This window comes from Pelodiscus sinensis, chromosome 14, assembly GCF_049634645.1.
Source record: "Pelodiscus sinensis isolate JC-2024 chromosome 14, ASM4963464v1, whole genome shotgun sequence".
Lineage (NCBI taxonomy): Eukaryota > Metazoa > Chordata > Testudines > Trionychidae > Pelodiscus > Pelodiscus sinensis.
The window spans coordinates 24,864,296-24,885,163 of NC_134724.1; the positions used below are offsets into that span (position 1 = coordinate 24,864,296).

At 45.2% G+C, this 20,868-nt stretch overlaps 1 protein-coding gene across 2 annotated transcripts in view; it reads left to right on the plus strand.

Annotated features, from left to right (window-relative positions):
• Positions 1–215: 215 nt before the first annotated feature.
• LOC102444907 (tropomodulin-3) overlaps positions 216–20,868 on the plus strand; it is a 55,804-nt gene continuing 35,151 nt past the window's right edge. Inside the window, exons 1-2 of one of the 2 annotated variants that reach the window (XM_075897250.1) lie at positions 216–356; positions 19,690–19,878. In XM_075897250.1, the coding sequence (XP_075753365.1) occupies positions 19,753–19,878 (126 nt within the window). In that variant the 5' untranslated portion in view covers positions 216–356; positions 19,690–19,752. Of the gene's footprint in view, positions 365–19,689; positions 19,879–20,868 lie in introns of both variants that reach the window. The other variant, XM_075897249.1, reaches the window with a different exon arrangement.

Here is a 20,868-nt window from a genome sequence, read left to right on the forward strand (position 1 = left end):
AGGGGGGAAGACTGGTTGGCAAACCTAATTTTTGCATTTATCTCCCACATTTCCACTGTGAAAGTTTCCAACTATGGTTCTACAGGGACATCTTTTCGAGTGTAGACAAGGCCTGAGCGTGTCCACACGGTGATGGAGGGGAGGAGGCTGCATCGCTTTCACGCGACGTGTAGAATGCAAAGGGGGACAACGTCCGGCTGCCCCGAACGGCGAGTCCGCACCCTTAGGACTACAACTCCCGTGATGCTTGGGGCTGCCCTGGGCTCAGAGAGAGGGCGCGCAGGCGCAATGACCGGGTGGCGGAGCCTGAGGAAGCAGCTTCGCTGAGGAGCGGCGGAGGACGCTGGGTGCCTGCGGTGCCGGGGTGAGTCTGTGGGGCAGGTGGCGGCGGGCGCGGGTTGTTTGTGGGCTGGGCCCGGCCCTGGTGGGGAGGGGCCCAGCTGGGGGCAGCGGACAGAGCCCCCCGGCGCTGGAGACGCGGGGTGGGCAGCGCCGAGCCTCGGGCGCGGCTCTCGGGCGGGAGCGGCGCGCCCCGCAGGCCGGGGCAGGAGGAGCGTCTCGGGGCGTCCCCACAGGCGGGGGAAGGGTTAGGTCGGGCGGGGGAGCTGCCCCTTCGCTGGGCTCCGGCAGCGTCGCCGCTCCACGCCCCGGGGAACTTCCTCCTTCCTTTGTCAGTGCGCCCAGCCCCGCGGGGAGTCCCTGCCGCGCTGCCTTATCTGCCCCCCGGCTCCTCCGCCTGCCCCGGCCACTGGATTTCCTCTGGCGCTGGCAGCGCAGCAACGTGCCCGCTCTCTCCTCCTCCCGCCCCTGCCCAGCCCTCTGCGGCTCGCCTTGTAACTTGCTCTTGTTCGAACATGCAGCCTTGAGGAGCCCGGGGTTGTGCTGTGTGCTCGTTTCTGAAGCCACTCGGGCCCTCTCCTGGCCTCGGATGTCTTCAGGCATGGCCCCCTGGTCTGCTGCTTTCAGATCTGCTGCTGAGTTCTGTTAGCTAGTGGGAAATAAACGTCCTGTCTGCAAAGTTTCTCCAGGTTGATAAGTTTCTAGCGAGGTAGCCAGCACCGTTAGCCTTGTTTCGGCGAAAACAACAAGGAGTCTGAAGGCACCTAAAAGACTAACAAATAGTCTTTAAGATGCCACTAGATTCCTTGATGTTTCATGTTGATTATCAAATACTCAATAAACCAGGATATGTGCAAAACTGAGGGGGGGGGGGGCGGGAATCATGAAGTTCCTGTGTCATTCACACCTGCATTTTGGAAGTGTATTGCTTTTGTGTACTAGTCTTGGATGCATGTGTGTGTTACTTACAAATGTAATAAAATAATCATTACAGGTCAAAACATTAGGCTTGTGCTTGGTGTAATATTTTCCTGAGATGTAAAGAAGGCCTTGAAATGACTTTTGTGAGAGAAGTTTGTGGGGTGACTTTTAAATTTTTTTTCTTTAGAAAAATTTGAGTCCTGTTTAGCTTAACTCCTTTTTCATGGTGCTCTGAAATCTTGGTGTTTTAAAATATCTATTTAGCTTAGTAGCATTTTGAAGAAAGTAAGCCTTGGTTAAAAAATTAGGCCTCCTCCATCCCTTCAGGTCAATCATTGGAAGCTAAACAATGTCTTGAGCCACTTGTCCACCAAAACTATGGAAAGGGCATATCACAATTTTTAAAAATACTCTTTAGATTATATTTAATATATGTGAGTACCAGTACTGAAGTTAGCTTTCTTATTGTTTTGAAGACCTGAATTCAAACACTTATTTTTCTACCTTCCCAAATAGCAGGTATGTGTTACCATCAGTCGGACTACTGACAGAAAGGTATAAAATCATTACAATTTACACACCCATAGTACAGAGGTTCCAGTATCTAGGAACACCTGTAGTACGAAGGAGGAAGCAGCTCTGCCTGTTGTTGCCATCTTCCAGTTGAAGGAATAGTATGGTGCAGAGCTGCTTCTATAGTCGGGGGGGAGGGGGAGGCAGAGTGGGACAGTGCCCAGGGGTGTTGGGGGATGCAGCACCGCATCTGCCCCAGAAGCAGTGTGTCAGGTTAGCACCTTACCCCCTCAAGCTCAGACTCTGCAGTTTTCCCCTAAAGACCTGGCAAAATCTTAAATCTGGTATACTGTAGTATTTCCTTGGGTTGGCAGATTAAAGAGGTTTAAGTGTTCTTGATAAAAGTTGGCCTGCAGAATCAGAACTTTCCAAACTTGTTTTGTACATGTTCTATGATTTAAAAACTACGCTTATAGTTACTTTTTAGAAGGCTGTTTTCCAGTGAATGCTTTTCTGGAATACTCATGACTAACAAAAGGTTAGGTACTATGTAGAGTGTCAATGTAAGTCTTCCTGCAACGAAAACTTAGTCTCATGAGGCTGTGTTCAAACAGGAAATAGGTCCATTATAAAGGTATGTTTACATCAAGACAAACTTGAATGACAAGGCTCAGTGGGCCCCTTTGCTGTGTAAATGTACATGTGTGTTTCTGTATGCTCTAATATTCTCATGAACAAAATTTACTGTGTTGGCTTCCAAAAGATAAAATGTGACCTTTAATATATACTGAAACATGCTATTAAGTTTGTTAGAAAAAAATAATTCTAGAGGAAGGCAAAAATAAATATTTAAGATCTTTTTTTTAAACAATTGTCGTGTGGCAAAGTTTGATGATATTTGGGTAATCCTAGAATGTCATTTAAAGCTGGAAAAGAGAGAGTAAAAAATTCAGGTAGTAGTATTCAAACAGCTGTGTTTACAATACCTTGTTGCAATAGAAACAAGAAAAGAGTATCTGGGGAAACAAACATTATTCTAGAAGAGGTAATTTCACAATGATATGCCTTAGAGCAAATTTACTTGAATGCTGTTAATGTATCTTATACCATTACATTTTGCGAACTGTGTATATAGATTTTTGATATACGGAAGCCTTAATGGGATGGATAATTTGGCATGAGGTAGTCCTTTAGAATTTGAAAGGCATCGTCTTTTGCTTTTCATTCTGTTGTTGGGCTACTAAGCATGTAGGATGAATTTTAAATAGTTTGGTAACTGCTAAAACTTGTCTTGATATTCTAGATGAAAAGATAAAAAGGGAGCTTCTTAAAATGAATTTCCTTCCCTCCCTCCTTTTTTTTTCAGGCTGTGTGTGAATTGTCAACACTAAATAAAAAGGAAAATACAATATAATGTCTGTCCGGAGAATGAAAACTAAAGCATAGTGTCTTTTCTGTTTTTGTTAGAGGATAACATTGCTTCTGAAAATGCTACAGTATATGAGCAGGAAGTCTTTAAGTGTGTTACACACCTGTAACCTTAGCATGGGATTTCTGTCACAGGTGCTCCTACCTTCACAGGGCAGTTGGTAGCTGCAGGATTTTAGGTAGTTTTGTGTCAGGGCTTTTAAGGAAAAATTTCTGGTATGCTTATCTTTCTATTCCCCAGTTCAATGTCTGGCATTTATCTATGATCATACCTTTGCCCTTTGGCTAACAAAGGCTTACAAATCTGGAAATTTGTAGTGGGTTGTGCTGAAGAGCACAGCTCCTTCACTTGCTTTCTCCAGAAGCTGTGTGTGTGTCATTTCTATAGTGTTTTCAGCCCAATAAAGGAAACCCAGACTACGTCTAGACTGCCCCCTCTTGTGCAATAAAATGCTAATGAGGCAAAGCATGGAATATCGCCACGTCTCATTTGCATAGATAATGAGTCTCTGTTTTTGCACAGGAGGCTTTTGCGCAAAAAGGAGCCGTCTAGATGAAGTTGTGTAGATGGCTCCTTCCTGTTCAAAAGCCTCTTGCGCAAAAAAGACCCCAATTAATTATGCAAATGAGGCACGGTGATATTCTACGCTTTGCCTCATTTGCGTATTTTTTGCACTAGAGGGGGCAGTCTAGACATAGCCCCAGTGTTCTTGAAGCAGTTTTCTGTGGGACTTTTCATATCTGTAATGCTATCTGCTAGGTTATTTTGCTGTTCCGTCCTATTTATATGATTCTATGGAATGGGTGATTGCATTTTTAAGAAATAAGCGTCCAGGTATAGGATCTTATTGGACAAAATTATCTGAATTATGTAAAACAACCCAGTACTGTGCTCACTTGACATCTTTATTAATGCTGTGTATTTATGGACTGAAAACACAAGCACAAAGGCTATGTCTAGACTGGCATGATTTTCCAGAAATGCTTTTAACGGAAAACATTTCCGTTAAAAGCATTTTCGGAAAAGCACGTCTAGTTTGGCCACGGACGCTTTTCCGCAAAAAAGCCCCGATCACCATTTTCACGATTGGGGCTTTTTTGCGGAAAACAAATCTCAGCTGTTTACACTGGCCATTTTGTGCAAAAGTTTTGCGCAAAAGGGACTTTTGCCCAAACGGAAACAGCATAGTATTTCCTCAAAAAGCACTGATTTCTTACAGTAGGAAGTCAGTGCTTTTGCGGAAATTCAAGCGGCCAGTGTAGACAGCTGGCAAGTTTTTCTGGAAAAGCAGCTGATCTTCCGGGAAAAACTGGCCAGTCTAGACACAGCCAAAAAGTAAAAAGTGTTATGCTGAAGAGCCAGTAGCTCTTATTAATGCACAGAAATAAATAGCAGCTGTTGGGCAATACAGATGGTTCCAAATGTAATCTTTGGTGGAAATTAATGTGCCACAGGACTACTTGTTAGTAAAATTACAGACTGACATGGCTACCCCTCAGAGTTTTTGTAACATCTGAGTTTGCGATTACATGTGAGGGATTCCATTTGCTCACAAAGGTATCTGTTAGTTTGAACAAAGATGTATATACTCTTGCCTGAGGTCATTTGACAGGATCGATGGCATAATGTGTGTAAGTTTCATTATAAGGTGAATTGCATTTTCTTCAACTATGTCAAAATTTTGAATGAGAAAAACCCCAACTTGCACTGTAGACAAACTAGAGTGCTATAATCCAATCTGGGAATCCATCTAATGCAGGGCTACTCAACACATGGCCCATTTGTTTGCAGCCCGCAGTGTGGCTTGGGTTTACACGGCTCAAGACGCGGCCCTCAGGTGGGAGCCAAAACAAAAAAAATAGCCATTATAATGGTTTTCTGTTGACATGTGTTTTAATAGTTAAATTCCTGGACTATTATTTCCTATTAAAAGTGCAGTCATATGGGTGGAAATCAAGTAAATATTGCATTTTATTAATATAAGCAGAATTGACCTTAAATGGGGGCCTGTGTGTTGTGTAGTCTTGCCTTAATCTTTGTATTCGTGCCGGTCAGTGTGAAAGAAGCTATTTGCATGTACAGGCAGTCCCCGAGTTACGCGGATCCGACTTATGTCGGATCCGTTGTTACGAACGGGGCTTTTCTCGCCGCGGAGGACTGGAGCGGCGGGACGCCCAGATAAGCCACGGTCCTGCTGCCCGTGTCCTCCAGGGCGAGAAAAGCTGCTCCCCATCTCCCTGGTCTGCTGGTCAGCAAAGCCTCAGAGGACGCCCGCAGCGGGACAGCCGTGGCATGTCTGGGCTGTCCCGCTGCAGGCGTCCTCCGCGACTTTGCTCCGCGTCTCCCTGGTCTGCTGGGGGGGAGGGGCGCAGCTAGTGCCGCCTCACCCCCAGCAGACCAGGCTTTTCTGCCCACGACGCCTGGGGTAGAGCAGCTGGGGCGCTGCTGGGTTGGTCCCACAGCACTGCTCCTCGGCACTACTGGACCAACCCGGCAACACCCCAGCTGCTCTGCCCCAGGTGTCCTGATTCAGCCACTGCTGGTCAGTTTCAGCAGCGGCTGAATCAGGACACCTGGGGCAGAGCAGCTTGGGTGCTGCTGGGTTGCTCCAGTAGCGCCGAGGAGCGGTGCTACTGGAGCAACCCAGCGGCTATGCCCCGGGCGTCCCCAAGTCAGCCGCTGCTGAAACTGACCAGCGGCTGATTACAGGAAGCCCGAGGCAGAGTTGCTCTGCCCCCGGCTTTCTGGAATCAGCCGCTGATCAGTTTCAGCAGCAGCTGACTTGGGGATGCCTGGGGTTCTTAAGTTGAATCTGTATGTAAGTCAGAATTGGCGTCCAGATTCAGCCGCTGTTGAAACTGATCAGTTTCAGCAGCTGCTGAATCTGGATGCCGGTTCCGACTTGCATACAGATTCAACTTAGGGACTGTAGGTTTGTTCTTATCTTGTACATAACCCGGGGACTGCCTGTATATGCAACCACATTTAAGTTGCAGCCCTCGGCATGTGTTGTGAGTATCATTGAGCCCCCAGGGCTTCCAAATTTGAGTAGCCCTGATCTAATGGATATATATCTCTTCAGACCTTTAAGTGATTCTGGATTGGACTGGCAATGAAGAGAAAATGATTGCCATTTTGGGGCAGGGCACGTGAAAAACATTGGTTGACAGTTTAATTCTTAGTAATAGTAAGTGGTTCTATCACAATCATAGATTTACCATAACTCTCCAAAAAATGGCATTCTGGATGATTCAGCTGAAAGGCTAAGGCTTGAATGGCTCTAAGTAATAGTACATAGTACTATTAATGAGGGATCACACAACGAGAATCTTCAACTAAGAATGTGCTGGAATTCATATTGCCCTTATGTCACTTTAAAATAGACTTCTTGTTTCTTCTAGTTTTGCAAATGAAGAAGTTAATAAATTTTGTTTAAAGAGTTAATGTGGCGTTCATAAATGGTTATGCGTATTCGGTATTCCTATGTGTTGAGAGTTAAAGTTGCTGGTATTGTAAGATTTCCATGGGGAAAAACTTTAGATTAGGCCCCATTAAGCAGCTGGAAATTATTTCAGTCTCTGATTGATGGTGGAATGCTGATAAACTCTGCATGTGAACCTCCCTCTTCCTGGCAATTTAGATTGTCCAGGGGCTGATTTGGAAGAAGACTCTGGAGTAAAGTGAACTCTGCAAGCTTGCTGGCCAAATCCAGCCCTGTTTGTTTTTGTGTTACTTCTTCTATTTTAAAATCTGAGCTTAAAAAAAATAGTGGACTTCAGTAAAGCTTCAGATTTAATTTTCAACTCACCCTCACAAAACTCTGATTAGTTTCTCAGGGCCCTAATATTTTTCTATCTTTAAAGGTACTGGAAGTAAATTTCTCTTGTTTTTCTTTGAAGGAAAAACAAAATATAAGGTCTTGTTAAGCATTTTGTTCCAATCCACACTTAACGAGAATACACTTGAAGAATAATTCACATGTTGATGTGAAAGTGGCTGAAAGTCCTTCAGAGATTGATGACTCCACTAATTAAAGTAGTATAACAAGAATATTTCTCTCCAGTACTTATTTCTGTTGTTGCTCATCAATCTCCAGGGCTAGATTAAGGCATAGGCATGCCATCAGGTGCCCCAACCTATGGGGGGCATCTGATGGCAGTTGTAAGAGGTGCGCAGCGCCCCTTATAGCTGCCATCAGGCGCTGTGCACCCGGCGCCCGGATTGTGAGCTGCAGCGGCTCCCAGCAGCCACCCGGGGTGGGGGCTGTGTTAACCCCCTCAGCGCCGTCCAGCAGCGCCCTTCCCCACTCGACTGCAGGGCCCTGCACGGCTAGGCTTGGCCCGGCCCGCCCCAGGCTGAGCACCAGTGGCGGTAGTTGGGCCGGGCCGGGCATGTAAGTCCTGCCGCCACCAGTTCCGCGTGCCCTCCACCACATGCTAGCACGGGAGTGGGGCCGCGCATGTGCCCTCCCCCAACCCAGGGCACAATTAAACTGTCTCCCCGGGGCCGGGGCCAGGGCCACATTATGACTTTCGTGGGCCCTAGGCACTTTTGCCTTCGTGGGCCTCTCCCACCATAATAATATCAATATTAAAAATTATTTTTGATATAACATTAAATACTTCAACATTTTATTATTTTCTGTTTTAGGCAAAATTTAGTAGATTTTCGTGGGCCCTAAAAGTTTTGTTTTATTTCTGATGTGGGAAAAAAAATTAAAACATTTCCTTCAACCCTAAAAGTTCTTTTTTTTTTCTTCTTCTGATTTTAAAAGAAATTAAAACATTTTCGTGGACCTCTAAAAGTATTGTGGGCCCTAGGCACTGTGCCTAATGGATAAGTCGGCCCTGCCCAGGGCGCCGGAATGGCTCTGTCCGGCCTTGTCAATCTCCAAGGCAGTAGCAGAGTGGCCTGATTCTTCTCTCTTTCGCTCCTGTCCATAATGTTCTAACCAGTTTCACATTTTAACTCTCCTAATGCTTAGTAAATCTATGTGCAGCAGAGGAGACATTGAGAGTTGTCTAAATTGAGACTAGGACAAGCAGTATATTAATTCACATTTGAAATGTAATACTTTTAGTGATGAATGCTAAAAATTATTTTTAAATGAAAGATTTAATTTGTCAAAAATCATGCTTTGTTCCTTCTCCTCCTTCTCCACTGCCACCTCCAACTTAAGTTTCCTACTTGACTGGCAAACGGGAGAATAAATTACTCAAGTCCAGCCTGTTCTGTCTAGTATCTTAGTTATATACTTTTGGGATAGTGACCTTGCAGACTTTTACGTGCAAAGTTTAAGCTGTAAATTATAAAGTTAGATCCCTAGATAACAGGGGAACTTTGAGATGTGATCTGGAATGATTAATTTTAATAACAATGGCATTAACATTGCTGTAGTTCAGAGCTTTTGTGAAAATGAAGTTATTTACTGTAGTAAGTTTGGATGCTGCTGTGCAGAAAAGGGCACTATGTGCCCCAAAGAGCTTATAGTCTAAATACTTCTGTGATGGAGTGGGAATTTTTTGTAATATGTTGATTGAATATGGTGTGTATTTCAGTTTTCCCTATATTCTATATTGTTAACTAGATATCAGGAAAAGATTGTGTACTCTTCAGAGGTACAGGTGTGACAATGGATTCCCAGGAACAAGAACAAAGGACTGGAGATGTGGGTGGGGGCTTGTGTGTGGGCTGCTGGAACTAAGGCAAAAGAGAGGCTCTGAGCTGACTAAGATGGTACCATGTTTAACTTTCTGTTCTCCTTGCTAACTAAGGACTTTCTACACTGTGTTCCAGACAGCTAATTAGCTTTACTGCTTTTACAATGGCAGCTAAGAGTCGCTGAAGTTGGGGGTGCATTGCTCCCTTTGGCTGTTCATGCGTTCTTGTTAGTCTTTAAAGTGCTACATAGTCCTGTTTTTTGTTTTGGCTGTTCAGTCTGCTTTAACTCTGCTGCCATCAGTGTACGTGTCCAGGCTGAGAAGAGTGGATGGGCAGGGGAAAGTTATGGGCTCCTTCTGTTAAGAAGGTGGTGGAACCCAAGTGGTTTTTCCTAGTGAAAGAGTGAGACCCTAAGGGGCTCTGGAACTCTGAAGGGATTCTCTCAGGGACTGTTCCAGAGCCCTAGACTTAGGGCTCTGTGACACCTTCTCACAAAATTCTATAGTGAATCAAATAGGAATATTAGATAGCGTGTAATTGAATAGTGGTGTAACTGCATCAAATTTTAGTGGTTATACAACTATTTGATAGTTGCTGGGGGTGGAGCCAGCAGCCAGTGTGCTCCCAGCCCCACTCCCAGGGAGCCCCCTGTTATCCCGCACTGCTGCCTCTCTATCAGAAGCAGCAGTGTGGGGTGGCAGCAGCCCCTGTCTCTGGGGAGCTAGGACGCCCATGGACAGAGGCTGTTGCCACGGAGCGGTCTCTGTTCATAGTGAGCCCAGCTCCACTGTAGACAGACCCCCACCTAGCACTGGCTCCTGCATGCCCCTGCCCTGCTGCCTTTGTAGGGAGAGGGGAGGGGGGGCGGGCAGGAGGGTCCATGGAACTGGCACGTGAGAGAGCTGACTTAAAAGCTGGCTCCCATCTGCTCCCTCCCTTACCTTCCGTGTTGCTGCCTCTCTGTCAGAGGCAGCAGCGTGGATGGGGGCCTCTGGCTTCTGACCCCCTCCACATGGGGGAATGTGTATAGTAAACAGGATTGACCAGTAAACCCAGGCTTATCGGTTAATGGTGTAGTCCTCTATATGTTGACATCCCTAGAATCAAATAGCACATAAACACCTTTTCAAAAACTAGTTGGTTGTATTGAACAATGGAAAGCAAATGAGTGCTTTTAAAAGTAAATGTCTATATGTAGAAAAAAGCTTTTTCTGCCACACGACAGAATGACATCATCAGCATATATGATGCCATCAGTGTACATATCCAGGCTGAGAAGAGTGGATGGACAGGGGAAGCTAAGATGGTCCCCTCTCTTACTCAGGGGACAGCATGTGAAGTCAGCGACTCTCTCCCACAAAACCATCTTGTTAGTCTTTAAAGTGCTACATTGTCCTGCATTTTGCCACAAACCCAGACAGCGAGACTGGGCAGGGGAAGATGAGGTTTTGACACAACTCCAGGACATGCTGGGTGGCCCCATATGGAAAAGAGGTGGGTGGCTGGTCCCTTCCCCACTGATACCCCAGGTGGGCGGGGCATGTTTGACTGTGTCTCCCCTTGCCCCTCCCCCCGACCTGGGACATCCGTTCTCTGTTGGGTTCCGTGCCAGAAGCCCTCTCTTGGATCCTGCTGATACCTGTGTGCAGCAGTCCCCTGCCCCGAGCTCAGTTCGTCCTGCTCCCTCTGGCCTGGATTTGTAGCTGGGTTGGAGTCTTATCTGGGCCTTGGAGAATCTATCTGAGCCAGCCAGCAAACCAGCACCCCCTGCTGGCTGGACCACCATCGGTCTGCTCAGGCAGCCACTCAGCGTCGTTCTTCCTCTCACAGAAATAGCACTGGCAGGAGGGGAGGGGCAGGAGCAGGAAGAGTGTGGCGTGGGGGGAGAACTGAATGGTGATTGAAGGGTACAAGCAGGCAGGATGAGCCGTGAGCATTTGGATAGAGAGGCCTGTCCAGAGGTGTAGTGGGCCAGGAGCGGAGAAGGGTCCAAGTGACTTGGGGCCATGGAGAGTGCAGCCAGGTTTTGCTCTTGGCTGTAAATTACAACGCGGGAAGGGTGTCTGTAATTGTGTGTGTGTAATGATGTCATCAGTTAACTGTGCAGAATGTTTATTGAATTGAGCGGCACTATAAAATGTCTATAGACAGAGTATTATTCGATGTAATGAATGAAGACCGGGTGGAGAGTAGAAGAGGGAGAAATTGTCATCTTAATTTAATGGAGGAAGAATGAAGAGAGCAGCAGAGAGAATAATGAATGTGGTAGCAAAGGCATAGAGAACAAGTTTTGGCAAGAAAGTGTGTGGAAAACTTGGGTGAAGAACATGTGTAGTATGAATGGAAATGACGTAGTGTAGAAAACTTGAGTGAAGATCAAGTGGCTGAACGGCATGCTTCTGACAGATGGGGCAGTCAGACTGTTAATCGAGTGTAGACAAAATTTATTCCTTGGCTCAGTGTCTACTTCACTCAAAACCATTGAGATTTTTTTATATTGGTGACATATAGACAAGCATCACATAGCTGCTGTCATGGCAGTACGGTATGGCTACCCCTCTTACTGATTAATTGAAGGAGTTACAGCAATTATTCTTCCGAGCATGTGCTCTTGGCATGCATTTTTGCAGTAGTATTGATGTGTATGACAATGCTTATGCTTTCACATCATTTAATGCCAAGAACGCTGATATTACAAGAAGGAACTGTACGCCATGTGGGTCATAGGGGAAGCTTCACTTCAAGCTACTACATCTTGTTTGTTGCCTGTGTCTGATTTCAAGGTACGTCAGATCTATTTTTATAATGACGAGGCCTCTAATTACCAGTTATGAAGCAGGAAATTCAGGACATAACAAACTTCATAATGGCCACAAATCCATATATGAGAGCCTACAAACGTAGTTAGAGATACCAGGCTTTCTGGCCGCAAAAGCGGCCAGCGAGAGGGGGGTTGGCAAGTGTAGCAAGCGGGGTGTGCAGCCCCCTACTAGCTCCTTAATGTAGTTATTGAAGAGCTCTCATTTAGCAGAAATAACCGAATAGAGATGTTCTTTGGCCTGTCGTAAGAGTACTGGAAACCCTGCCAGCTTTTTGGAGCTGAATATGTTTTGTATAGATACAGATTTTCTTTTGCAGACCACATTCTTCTGCAGGCCATTATGATGGTGAGGAACTCCTTTTCTTAATTTTTCCACAGTACCTAACATGGAGTCCTAGTCCATGAGTAGTATAAACAATTAATTGTCACAACAATCAGTGTTACAGTCTTGGTAATCTTTTATTGAAGATGCCTTTTATTAAAATTAAAGCATTCTTTTAAAACTTGTCTAATACTGCTCCATAGATATTTACATAACCTCAGAACAGTTTTAAATGCTAGCTTCATCCCAAATCTTAGGCGGACTCTTACTTGTCTTAAGCAAGAGTGTGTCACTTAACATGCTGAGAGAGATTCATGATTCTACTCAAGTGTTCTACTTCCCCATTTTATTTTAGTATGTTTTTTAAGTGTATTTTATTCCAAATCCTGTATGCTAGTAGGTGCAACTATGATACTAAATCTGCAGTAGGTTGGGCAGGTGTTCTCCCACTGTGTTCTTTAATGGGTCTCTGTAGTGTTCTACAAATGGATGAAAAGTTTTACATCTCTTCCGTATGCTGAAAACCTTTTGGTCTCTCAGATGACCTACTCACTTGTGAACATTGATTGATTCAGTGATATACTAGCAATAGAGCCATCAGGCTAGCTAGAACAGTTTCTGAGATCCATATAATGATTATATAGCATCTTATATAAGACAGTGGGGTCCATGGACTGCAAGTAGAATCTTGAGACCTACTATATATTTGAGAAAGTTTGTGTGTTTTTGGCTGTTCCTCTGTCCATCTGGGAGTCTGTTAGTTCAAGAACTCCTCCTAAATGGTAAGTGCTAGAACCACCAAATTTGGTGTGCAGCTTCCTCGTAACTAAAAGTAAAGTAAGGATTTGGTTGTGTCAGGACAATGGGATGTGTGTGGAATGTGATTTTTCTCATCAAATGGAAAGGGAGGAGTGTGATAGCAGGGACACTTATACTCCAGAAAGACTGCAGGGAGCAGCCAGACAGCACTCTCTCCTCCCCTGACTTCTCCCCCCACCTCTCAGCCCCCTCCTGCCATGAAGGACCTAAACAACACCAGGTAAACCATCTCATATTACCAATATTTGTAATGATATGTGGGCATTCTGGAGTATGACTGTCCAGCTTACTTTCTCCAGGTGTAAGAATTAAACATAGTAGATAGTAGGGAATTACGAGAGACTGCTTGCAAGTATCACAAAGCCTAGAAGTGGATCACATTGTTTTGGTGGAGGAGTTAGTTACTGAGCAATGAGCACATCAGGATATTGTTTAATGGATTTGAATCAATGAGAGCATTGTAGAATATTTCAAATTATAAATTTCTTGTGATATTTGAGTAAACTTGGCACTCTGAACATGCAGCTTGTTGGCTGACAATGCTGTGGAATTAGTTGCAGGAAATGTTTTCTTTTAAGATATAATAGTTAATGGCTTAAATTGAAAGCAAGGGGGAAAGCTTTCCTGTTACAGAGACAGAAGTTTATATGCATATTGTGTGAGTTCTAAGGATGTTAAGTAATGGTTAATTTACTAGTCAAGTAGTCGATGGAATTTCCATCGACTACTTGACTAGTCAATAGGCATTTCCGCATTCCTCCTTTGAAAGGTACAAGAGCCCCAGAAAGGCCCTTTCTGGGGCTCTTGTACCTTTCAAAGGGGTAAGGCAGAACTCTGTGTGCAGCCCGAGACCAGTGGGAAGTCCCACTGACTCTGGGCTGCACACAGGTGCCAGCTTTGAAATGTACAAGAGTCCCCAGTGGGGCCTCTTGTGCGTTTCAAAGTGGCAGCTCCGCATAGACTCGGTAGGGGACTCGGAGTCCCCTGTTGTCCCTGGGCTCCATGCTGTGCTGCTGATTTGAAATGCCACACAGAGCCTGGGATCAGTGGCGGAGTCCCAGGTTCCGCTGGGCATTTCCCCAGAACCCAGGGTTAGTGGGGGAGTCCCCAGCTGATCCTGGGTTCCATGGAAATGCCGCAGGGAACCCCGGGGTTAGCAGAATAATCCCTAGCTGACCCCAGGCTCCATGTGTGGCAGCACCACACATCTGATCCTGGCTCAGCTGTGCGGTGCTGTCCCTTTCAGATGCCAAGGCAGTGTTTCAAAGGGACAGCACTGCACAGCTTATCCTGGGCTCAGCTGTGCAGTGCTGCCACTTTGAAGTCCCCTTTTTCCGCCACCTCTATCTGATAAATGCAGCAAGGGGAGGAGGCGGATCAACTAGTCGACTGACTATCTGATAAGCATTTGCTTATCGGATAGTCGACTAGTCCTTAACATCCCTAGTGAGTTCCACTATAGTTGCATTTATTTACTCTGCAAATACTATGAATCCTTTACAAAACATTTCATAAATATCATAAGGCTATGACAGTGGAAGCAGTCTGTGGTAGAATATGGATGTTAAATTTAAATTGATTAATAAAATAGTTGATGGTATTTCCATTAACTATTTGATTAGTCTATAAGGGCACCTCTGCCTTTGAACTGTAGCAGAGCCCTACTGGGCTCTTGCTACAGTTCAGAAGTGGAAGCCTCACAGGGAGCTGAGGGCTGGCCCCACACTCCCTGCTGCACATGAGCCTTTGAAAGGAAAGCCCCTGTGCTCCCTGCAGGGCTTCTCCTTTTGAAATAACTGTGGATAACATCAACTTAGGTTAATTTTGCATTACCATTTTTAAGCACATACAGACATAAACCTGTACTTTCATAGAAATATAGGGGTGGCAAGTTACCTCAAGAAATCCATTCCCTCCTCCTACACTGAGGCAGGACCAAGTAAACTTAGATGACAGGTGCTTGATTCAACCTACTCTTAAAAACCTCCACAACCTCCTTTGTTAAGCCTATTCCAGAGCTTAACTACCCTTACGTTTTTCCAAATATCAAACATAAATCTCCCTGTGGCAGATGAAGATCATTTATTTCTTGTCCTACCTTCAGTGAACCTGGAGAACAATTGATCATGGTTATCTTTAGAATAGCTCTTAATGCATTTGAAGACTGTTACTAGCAATCCCCCTCTTCACCTGTAGTCTTTTCTCAAGACTAAACATTCCCTGGGTTTTTTTAACCTTTCCTTGTAGGTCAGAATTTCTAACCATTTACCATTAGCTATGTCTATACTACATGGATGTTTTGGAAAAAGGTACACAAATTTTGCCCTCCTTTTTTTTTATAGTTCTTTCAGAAGAGGCTTTTCCAAAATTTGGCCCATCTACACTGGGCCAATTTTAATTTTAATATAGCGAGATCACTCAGAGTAGTTGTCGTAAGTATTTAAAGCAGCATGTATCTTTGTTTCATTAGACTAGGTTGGTAGCAATCAAAAAGAAAATCTGACTTAACAGAACTTGCTTGTAGTACTATTGTGGACTATTCTCTAAATATATGAAACGTACATTGAAATTTTAGCTTACATTCCCATTGTTTGCTTAGTCTGTGAGTGAAAAACAGCATACTAACAGCGACACTTGCAGTGATCAAATAGTCAGCAGGAGACTTCCCTTACTGTAGACCAGTGGTCACCAACTGTGACAGGTCACCAACCTGTCAAAGGCACCAAAGGTAAATCTTTGAGCCTTTGACAGGTGATCCTGACTGGTTTGGCCAAGAGGATATCAAATGCCAGCACTTCAGCTGCCTCTCCCTCCACTGCTGCTCATCTCCTGCCCTTTGCCTCATAGCTGCCTTTCTCCCTGGGGAGCCTCCTGTTTGCTGTGCAGGGCAGAAGAGGGAGAAGAAGGGGCACTGATGTCTGGGTGCCCCCTCCCACTCTGTATCCTTTCTCCACAGAGAAGAGATGGGGCACACCAGGACGTGGGAGGGAGTTGCTAGCTGCTTTAGGGAGTGCTCCAGGGCTAGAGTGGGGGTGAGCCTGCCTTAGTCCCACTGCATCACCACCCAGCAGCCACCTGAGGTAAGCAGTGCCCAGCTGGAGCCCACATCTTGAAACCCTACCCCAGTCATGAACCCCTTCCTCTCCCCAAGCACCCCTGTATCCAAACATGGTCCCAGAATCTGCACCTAGAACCCCCTTCTACATCCCAACCGCCTGCCCCAAGAACAGATCAGAGCCCCTCGCATACTCCAGAACCCTTAATCCAAGACCAAAGCCTGTACTCAACCCTCTGCCCCAGCCTGAGGAAAGTGAGTGAGCGGGGCAGGACCTCAGAGAAGGAGAGGAAAGGAGGAGGGGCAAGGGTATTTATATTTGAGGTAGATCTTGGATTGCACTTAAATTCAAAAAGTGATCTCGTGCTTAAAAAGGTTGGAGACCCCTGCTATAGACAAATGAGATGGAGTTCAGTAAACAGAGCTGTAGACTAGCCAGGAGAGTGGTTTGTTTTTTGTTTTTTTAATGTTGGTTAGTATCGTGTGGGGAAACAATGACATATTGGCCTGCCAAAGATCATGTGGCCTGGAAATGACTTTAATTGCAGAAATGAAATAATGAATGCAGTGTGTTATGCAAGCTCCTGCAACAACACTTTGTGCTTGCATTGGATAAATAAAACCAACATTGACAGGTTGACTCTGGTCACTTGCACAACTTGTTCATAGATCATTCCTACTAGAAGCAGCAGTGGGGTTCATGTTGGGCCAGTGGGTTTTGGTCCTATTCCCAAAGTCTGCTATGGTAGTGGTTCTCAACTAGGGGTCCAGTGCTCCCTTTGGGGATGCAAGCAAGTTTCAGGGGGTCCACCAATTAGGGCCAGCATTAGACTCCCTGTGGCTCTTGGCAGAAAGCTGAAGCCCCACTGCATGGGACTGAAGCTCAAGTTCCTGAAACCCACCACCCAGGGCGGAAGACAAAGCCTGAATAGCTTAACTTCCAGGGGTCCCTCTGGCATGAGGCCCTGGGCAATTGCTCTGCTTTTTGGTTGCTACCTTAATGCCTATCTTCCCTGGCTTTGATATGCAGAAAAGTAGTTGTTGTATCACAGAGTTTTTATAGGGTGTTGCGGGGAGGAAAGAGAAAGGTTGAGAACCCCTGTACTATCAACTCTATTGGAAAAAAATCAAGTAGAATGCCCCTTTCCTTCCACCTTCAGTTGTGTGTGCGTGCGCACAGCTGGAGCCAAGAATTTGGCCAAAAGATAGCAACATCCAGGGCATCCTTTTAGTTTATTTCCCTTTAAAAATGTTTTAATTTTACCCCTTTTATATTCCTTAATGCCCTGAAAAAAACTTGGACTCCAGAATATGTGGGTATGTCTACTTTAGAATGCTACAGGGACCCTGTTGCTGCACTGTTGTCATGTATACACTTAGTACAGAGGTAGAAAGGGTTCATCTGTCACTGTGGTTCAGCTGAGCTGTGGGGCTGTGGTGGGGAGCTGGGGACCAGTGTTTAGCTCAGCTGAGCTGCAGCAGGTGGGAGGAAGTCTGGTGGGTGGCAAAGGATGGAGCCAGAGGTGGGGGAGGAGGAAGAGGGGAATGACCATCCCGATTGGCAAAATCCCTCATCCAGGACCAGTTCAATCCTGAGGATGCCATACCAGGGAGGTGCAACCTGTAGGCTCCCACCCAACCTAGCAGTATTTACATTGAGGAGTAGGTTGGCTTTATATTGCATAAGGTATGAAATTTTCACAGCCCCGAGGGATATAGTTAAGATGACCTCATTTTGTCATGTAGACCAGACATATCTCATAAACAAGCTTTATATTTATATTTCATAAACTATGGTTCCTTATTGTATGAGGTACTCAGTAACTCTTACTAGTTAGAATGGACAGGTCTGTAGCCTGTTCAAAAAACCTCATGTTTTCAGAATATGAATAGAGAATGTCATCTCTTGTATGTAATTTGTTCAGATTATGTACTACAGGCAGTCCCCGGGTTACGTACAAGATAGGGACTATAGGTTTGTTCTTAAGTTAAATTTGTATGTAAGTCGGAACTGGCTCCAGATTCAGCCGCTGCTGCTGAAACTAACCAGGGGCTGACTTCAGGAAGCTGGAGGCAGAATTGCACTGCCCCCAGCTTCCTGGAGTCAGCCACTGATCAGTTTCAACAGCGGCTGAATCTCGAGCCTGGGACAGAACATCTGGGCTGCCAGGTAAGTCCCTGCAGGACCAACCCGGCAGCACCCCAGCTGCTCTACCCCAGGGTCCACAACAAAAGCCTGGTCTGCTGGGGGGGGCGGGGCGCACTAGCTGCGCGCCCCCCCCCCAGCAGACCAGGGACACGGGGAGCAAAGCCGCAGCGGCGGCGGGGTGCCACGCCTCTGAGGCTTTGCTCTGTCAAAGCCTCAGAGGCACGGGACCCCGCCGCCGCTGCGGCTTTGCTCCCGGTGCCTCTGGTTTGCTGGGGACCGTCTCCAGCAGACCAGGGACACGGGGAGCAAAGCCGCAGCAGCGTCGGAGTCCCGCGCCTCCCCAGCTTTGCCAGAGCAAAGCCTCAGAGGCGCGGGACCCCTCCACCTCCCCGGCTTTGCTCCAGGTGTCCCTGGTCTGCTGGAGACGGTCCCCAGCAGACCAGGGGCACCCGGAGCAGCTTTTCTCGCCCCGGAGGTCGAGGTGGCAGGACCGCTGCGCTCTGGGCGGTCCCGCTGCCTGCCAGCTCCGGGGCGAGAGAGCCCTGTTCGTAAGTGCGGATCCGACATAAGTCGGATCCACGTAACTCGGGGACTGCCTGTATATTAAAGAACATTTTTAACTGTTTTGCTGGACAGATATTTTTTTGTTTTTTACTTACTCTATTTAAACCGTTTACATTTATTTTTAACTAGGGCTTGTATTCATTCCATGGGATTTTTTTTTAATTCACAGATAACACATACTTGAATCAAAATGAAATGAGACAGTTTGTCACCGGGCCTAAATTGGCCTCTGTCAAGTTATAGGAAGTACAAAAGCTGACCCAGGGAATGCTTAATTCCTGATTCTCTCAGTCTCTGGCCTCTGGCAGACACCCAGGAAGTAAATATTGAATGGGCATCTCATGATCCAGCTACTAGTATTTAGGAACTTAAAAAGAAAAAGTTGCTAAGCATTTTGACTATGTATTTGTCTTTAATCTGACAGTCCAATGTTACTTGTCATATATAACTCGCTCAGCAGAAGCAGATGACCAATTTCCTTTGCTGTTATTGCTGACTCATCTCCTTGTTTATTACCCAATTAGTTTGCAATTTTGTGTCCTTTATATAATGCCTCTTCTAATCAAGCTGTAAATATGTCCTTGAACAAAAAAAAATAAAAGATTTAGGTCATTCCTAATGACCTACTGAACACTTTTTTGACTTTAGTTGCTTGCAAAAATTTGTCAACAGGTGGGGCTTAAACTAGAGAAATACTGTTTATAACTATTTTTGCTTTTTCCCTAATCCTTTAGTACTGTAGCTTTCAGTGTCCTATCAATGTCAATGGAATAAGTAAAATTGACACTATCAAATTTATAAGCTGAAACTTGATTTTTTCCGTGATGCAAAGTGGTTTGCTCTGGGGGTTTAGAGATCTCTTTTAAATGGATGCCGATAGCCTAGCCATGCTTAGATAGCACGGTGATGGATGCTGTATTAAAAACTTGAGAGCACTTATGATATGACCTATTGTAGAATAACAAAAATTGATCTGTTCATATGACAAAAGGGAAAATCTTTTCCTGAGGACTTGCACACATGGAAGCTTGAAAATGTGTAGTGATTTTTGAAACTGTCCTTATTTGCGCCTTTCCTTTTAAAATTCTTTTTATAGCTCGATTTAAGAACAGAAGTCAGCCTCTATTAGAAATCTGAAAAGCTTTCTACTATTCAAACCATGACACTTCCATTCCGAAAAGATTTGGACAAGTACAAGGATCTTGATGAGGATGAAATTCTTGGCAAGCTGTCAGAAGAAGAGCTAAAACAACTGGAAACTGTTTTGGATGACCTTGATCCTGAGGTGGGTATTGGGCAGACAACAGCCCTTTTTGGTGGTACTGGTTAGAAACTATGCTAACAAACTAGTGCCTTTTTACTTCATTTTGTACGTACAGAAGTTTTCTAATCTAGTAAAGACACAAAACTAACAATAAAAGAAATTGTATCTCAAAGCTGTTTTTCTTCTTTGCAACTTGAAAACAACCACTATAAAGCAAAATGACCATGAAGGTCTTTTTGGGAATGATTTGTAATTATAGGAAAAAAAATACAGTTGGTAGTGTTCCTGAAGGAAATTTTTTGTTTGAACGTATTTCTACCTTTATTATCCCGTTTGCAACATTTATTGATCACAGTCTTTTTCTGTTGCATGTTCTGATGTAATATGATGAGGGAAAGAGAAGGGGACTTCTGCCTCCCATTCCTGTTCTTTAGCTAGATATGGGTTCTAGTCCCAGTTATCAGTTTAGGTTTAAACTTGATATAATCTCTGTAGTCTTATGACACTGTCCATATTATAACACACTATATAGCAGAATATTCTTGTGAGATACTAGTAGTTAAATATATTAGGGATGTTAAATATCAGTTAATTGAGTAGTCGAATAACCTCATGAATTCTTATCGGTTACTCGACTATTCTATAGTCCCTAGGGGTGGGGCTGGCAGCCAGTGCTCTCCAGCCGCACTCCAAAGGAGCCCTCTGCCACTCTGCACTGCTGCCTCTGTATCAGAAGCAGTAGTGCGGGGTGCCAGGCAGGAGCAAGTCCAATTTAAAAACCAGCTCCCCTTGCAGAATGGCTGTCTGTACAGAGACGGGGCTGTCTGGCACAAGCCGGAACTGAGCCGGGATGCCTGCCCACTTGGCTCCTAATACACTTAAAATGCAGAGCTGCAGCGGGGGTAGATCCCGGATCTGGCGTGAGCCGGGCTGCTGGTCAGCCTTCTAAAAAATTTACTATTGGGGAGAGAAAAGGGGAAATGCATGTACTCTATAGCATTAACTGATAAG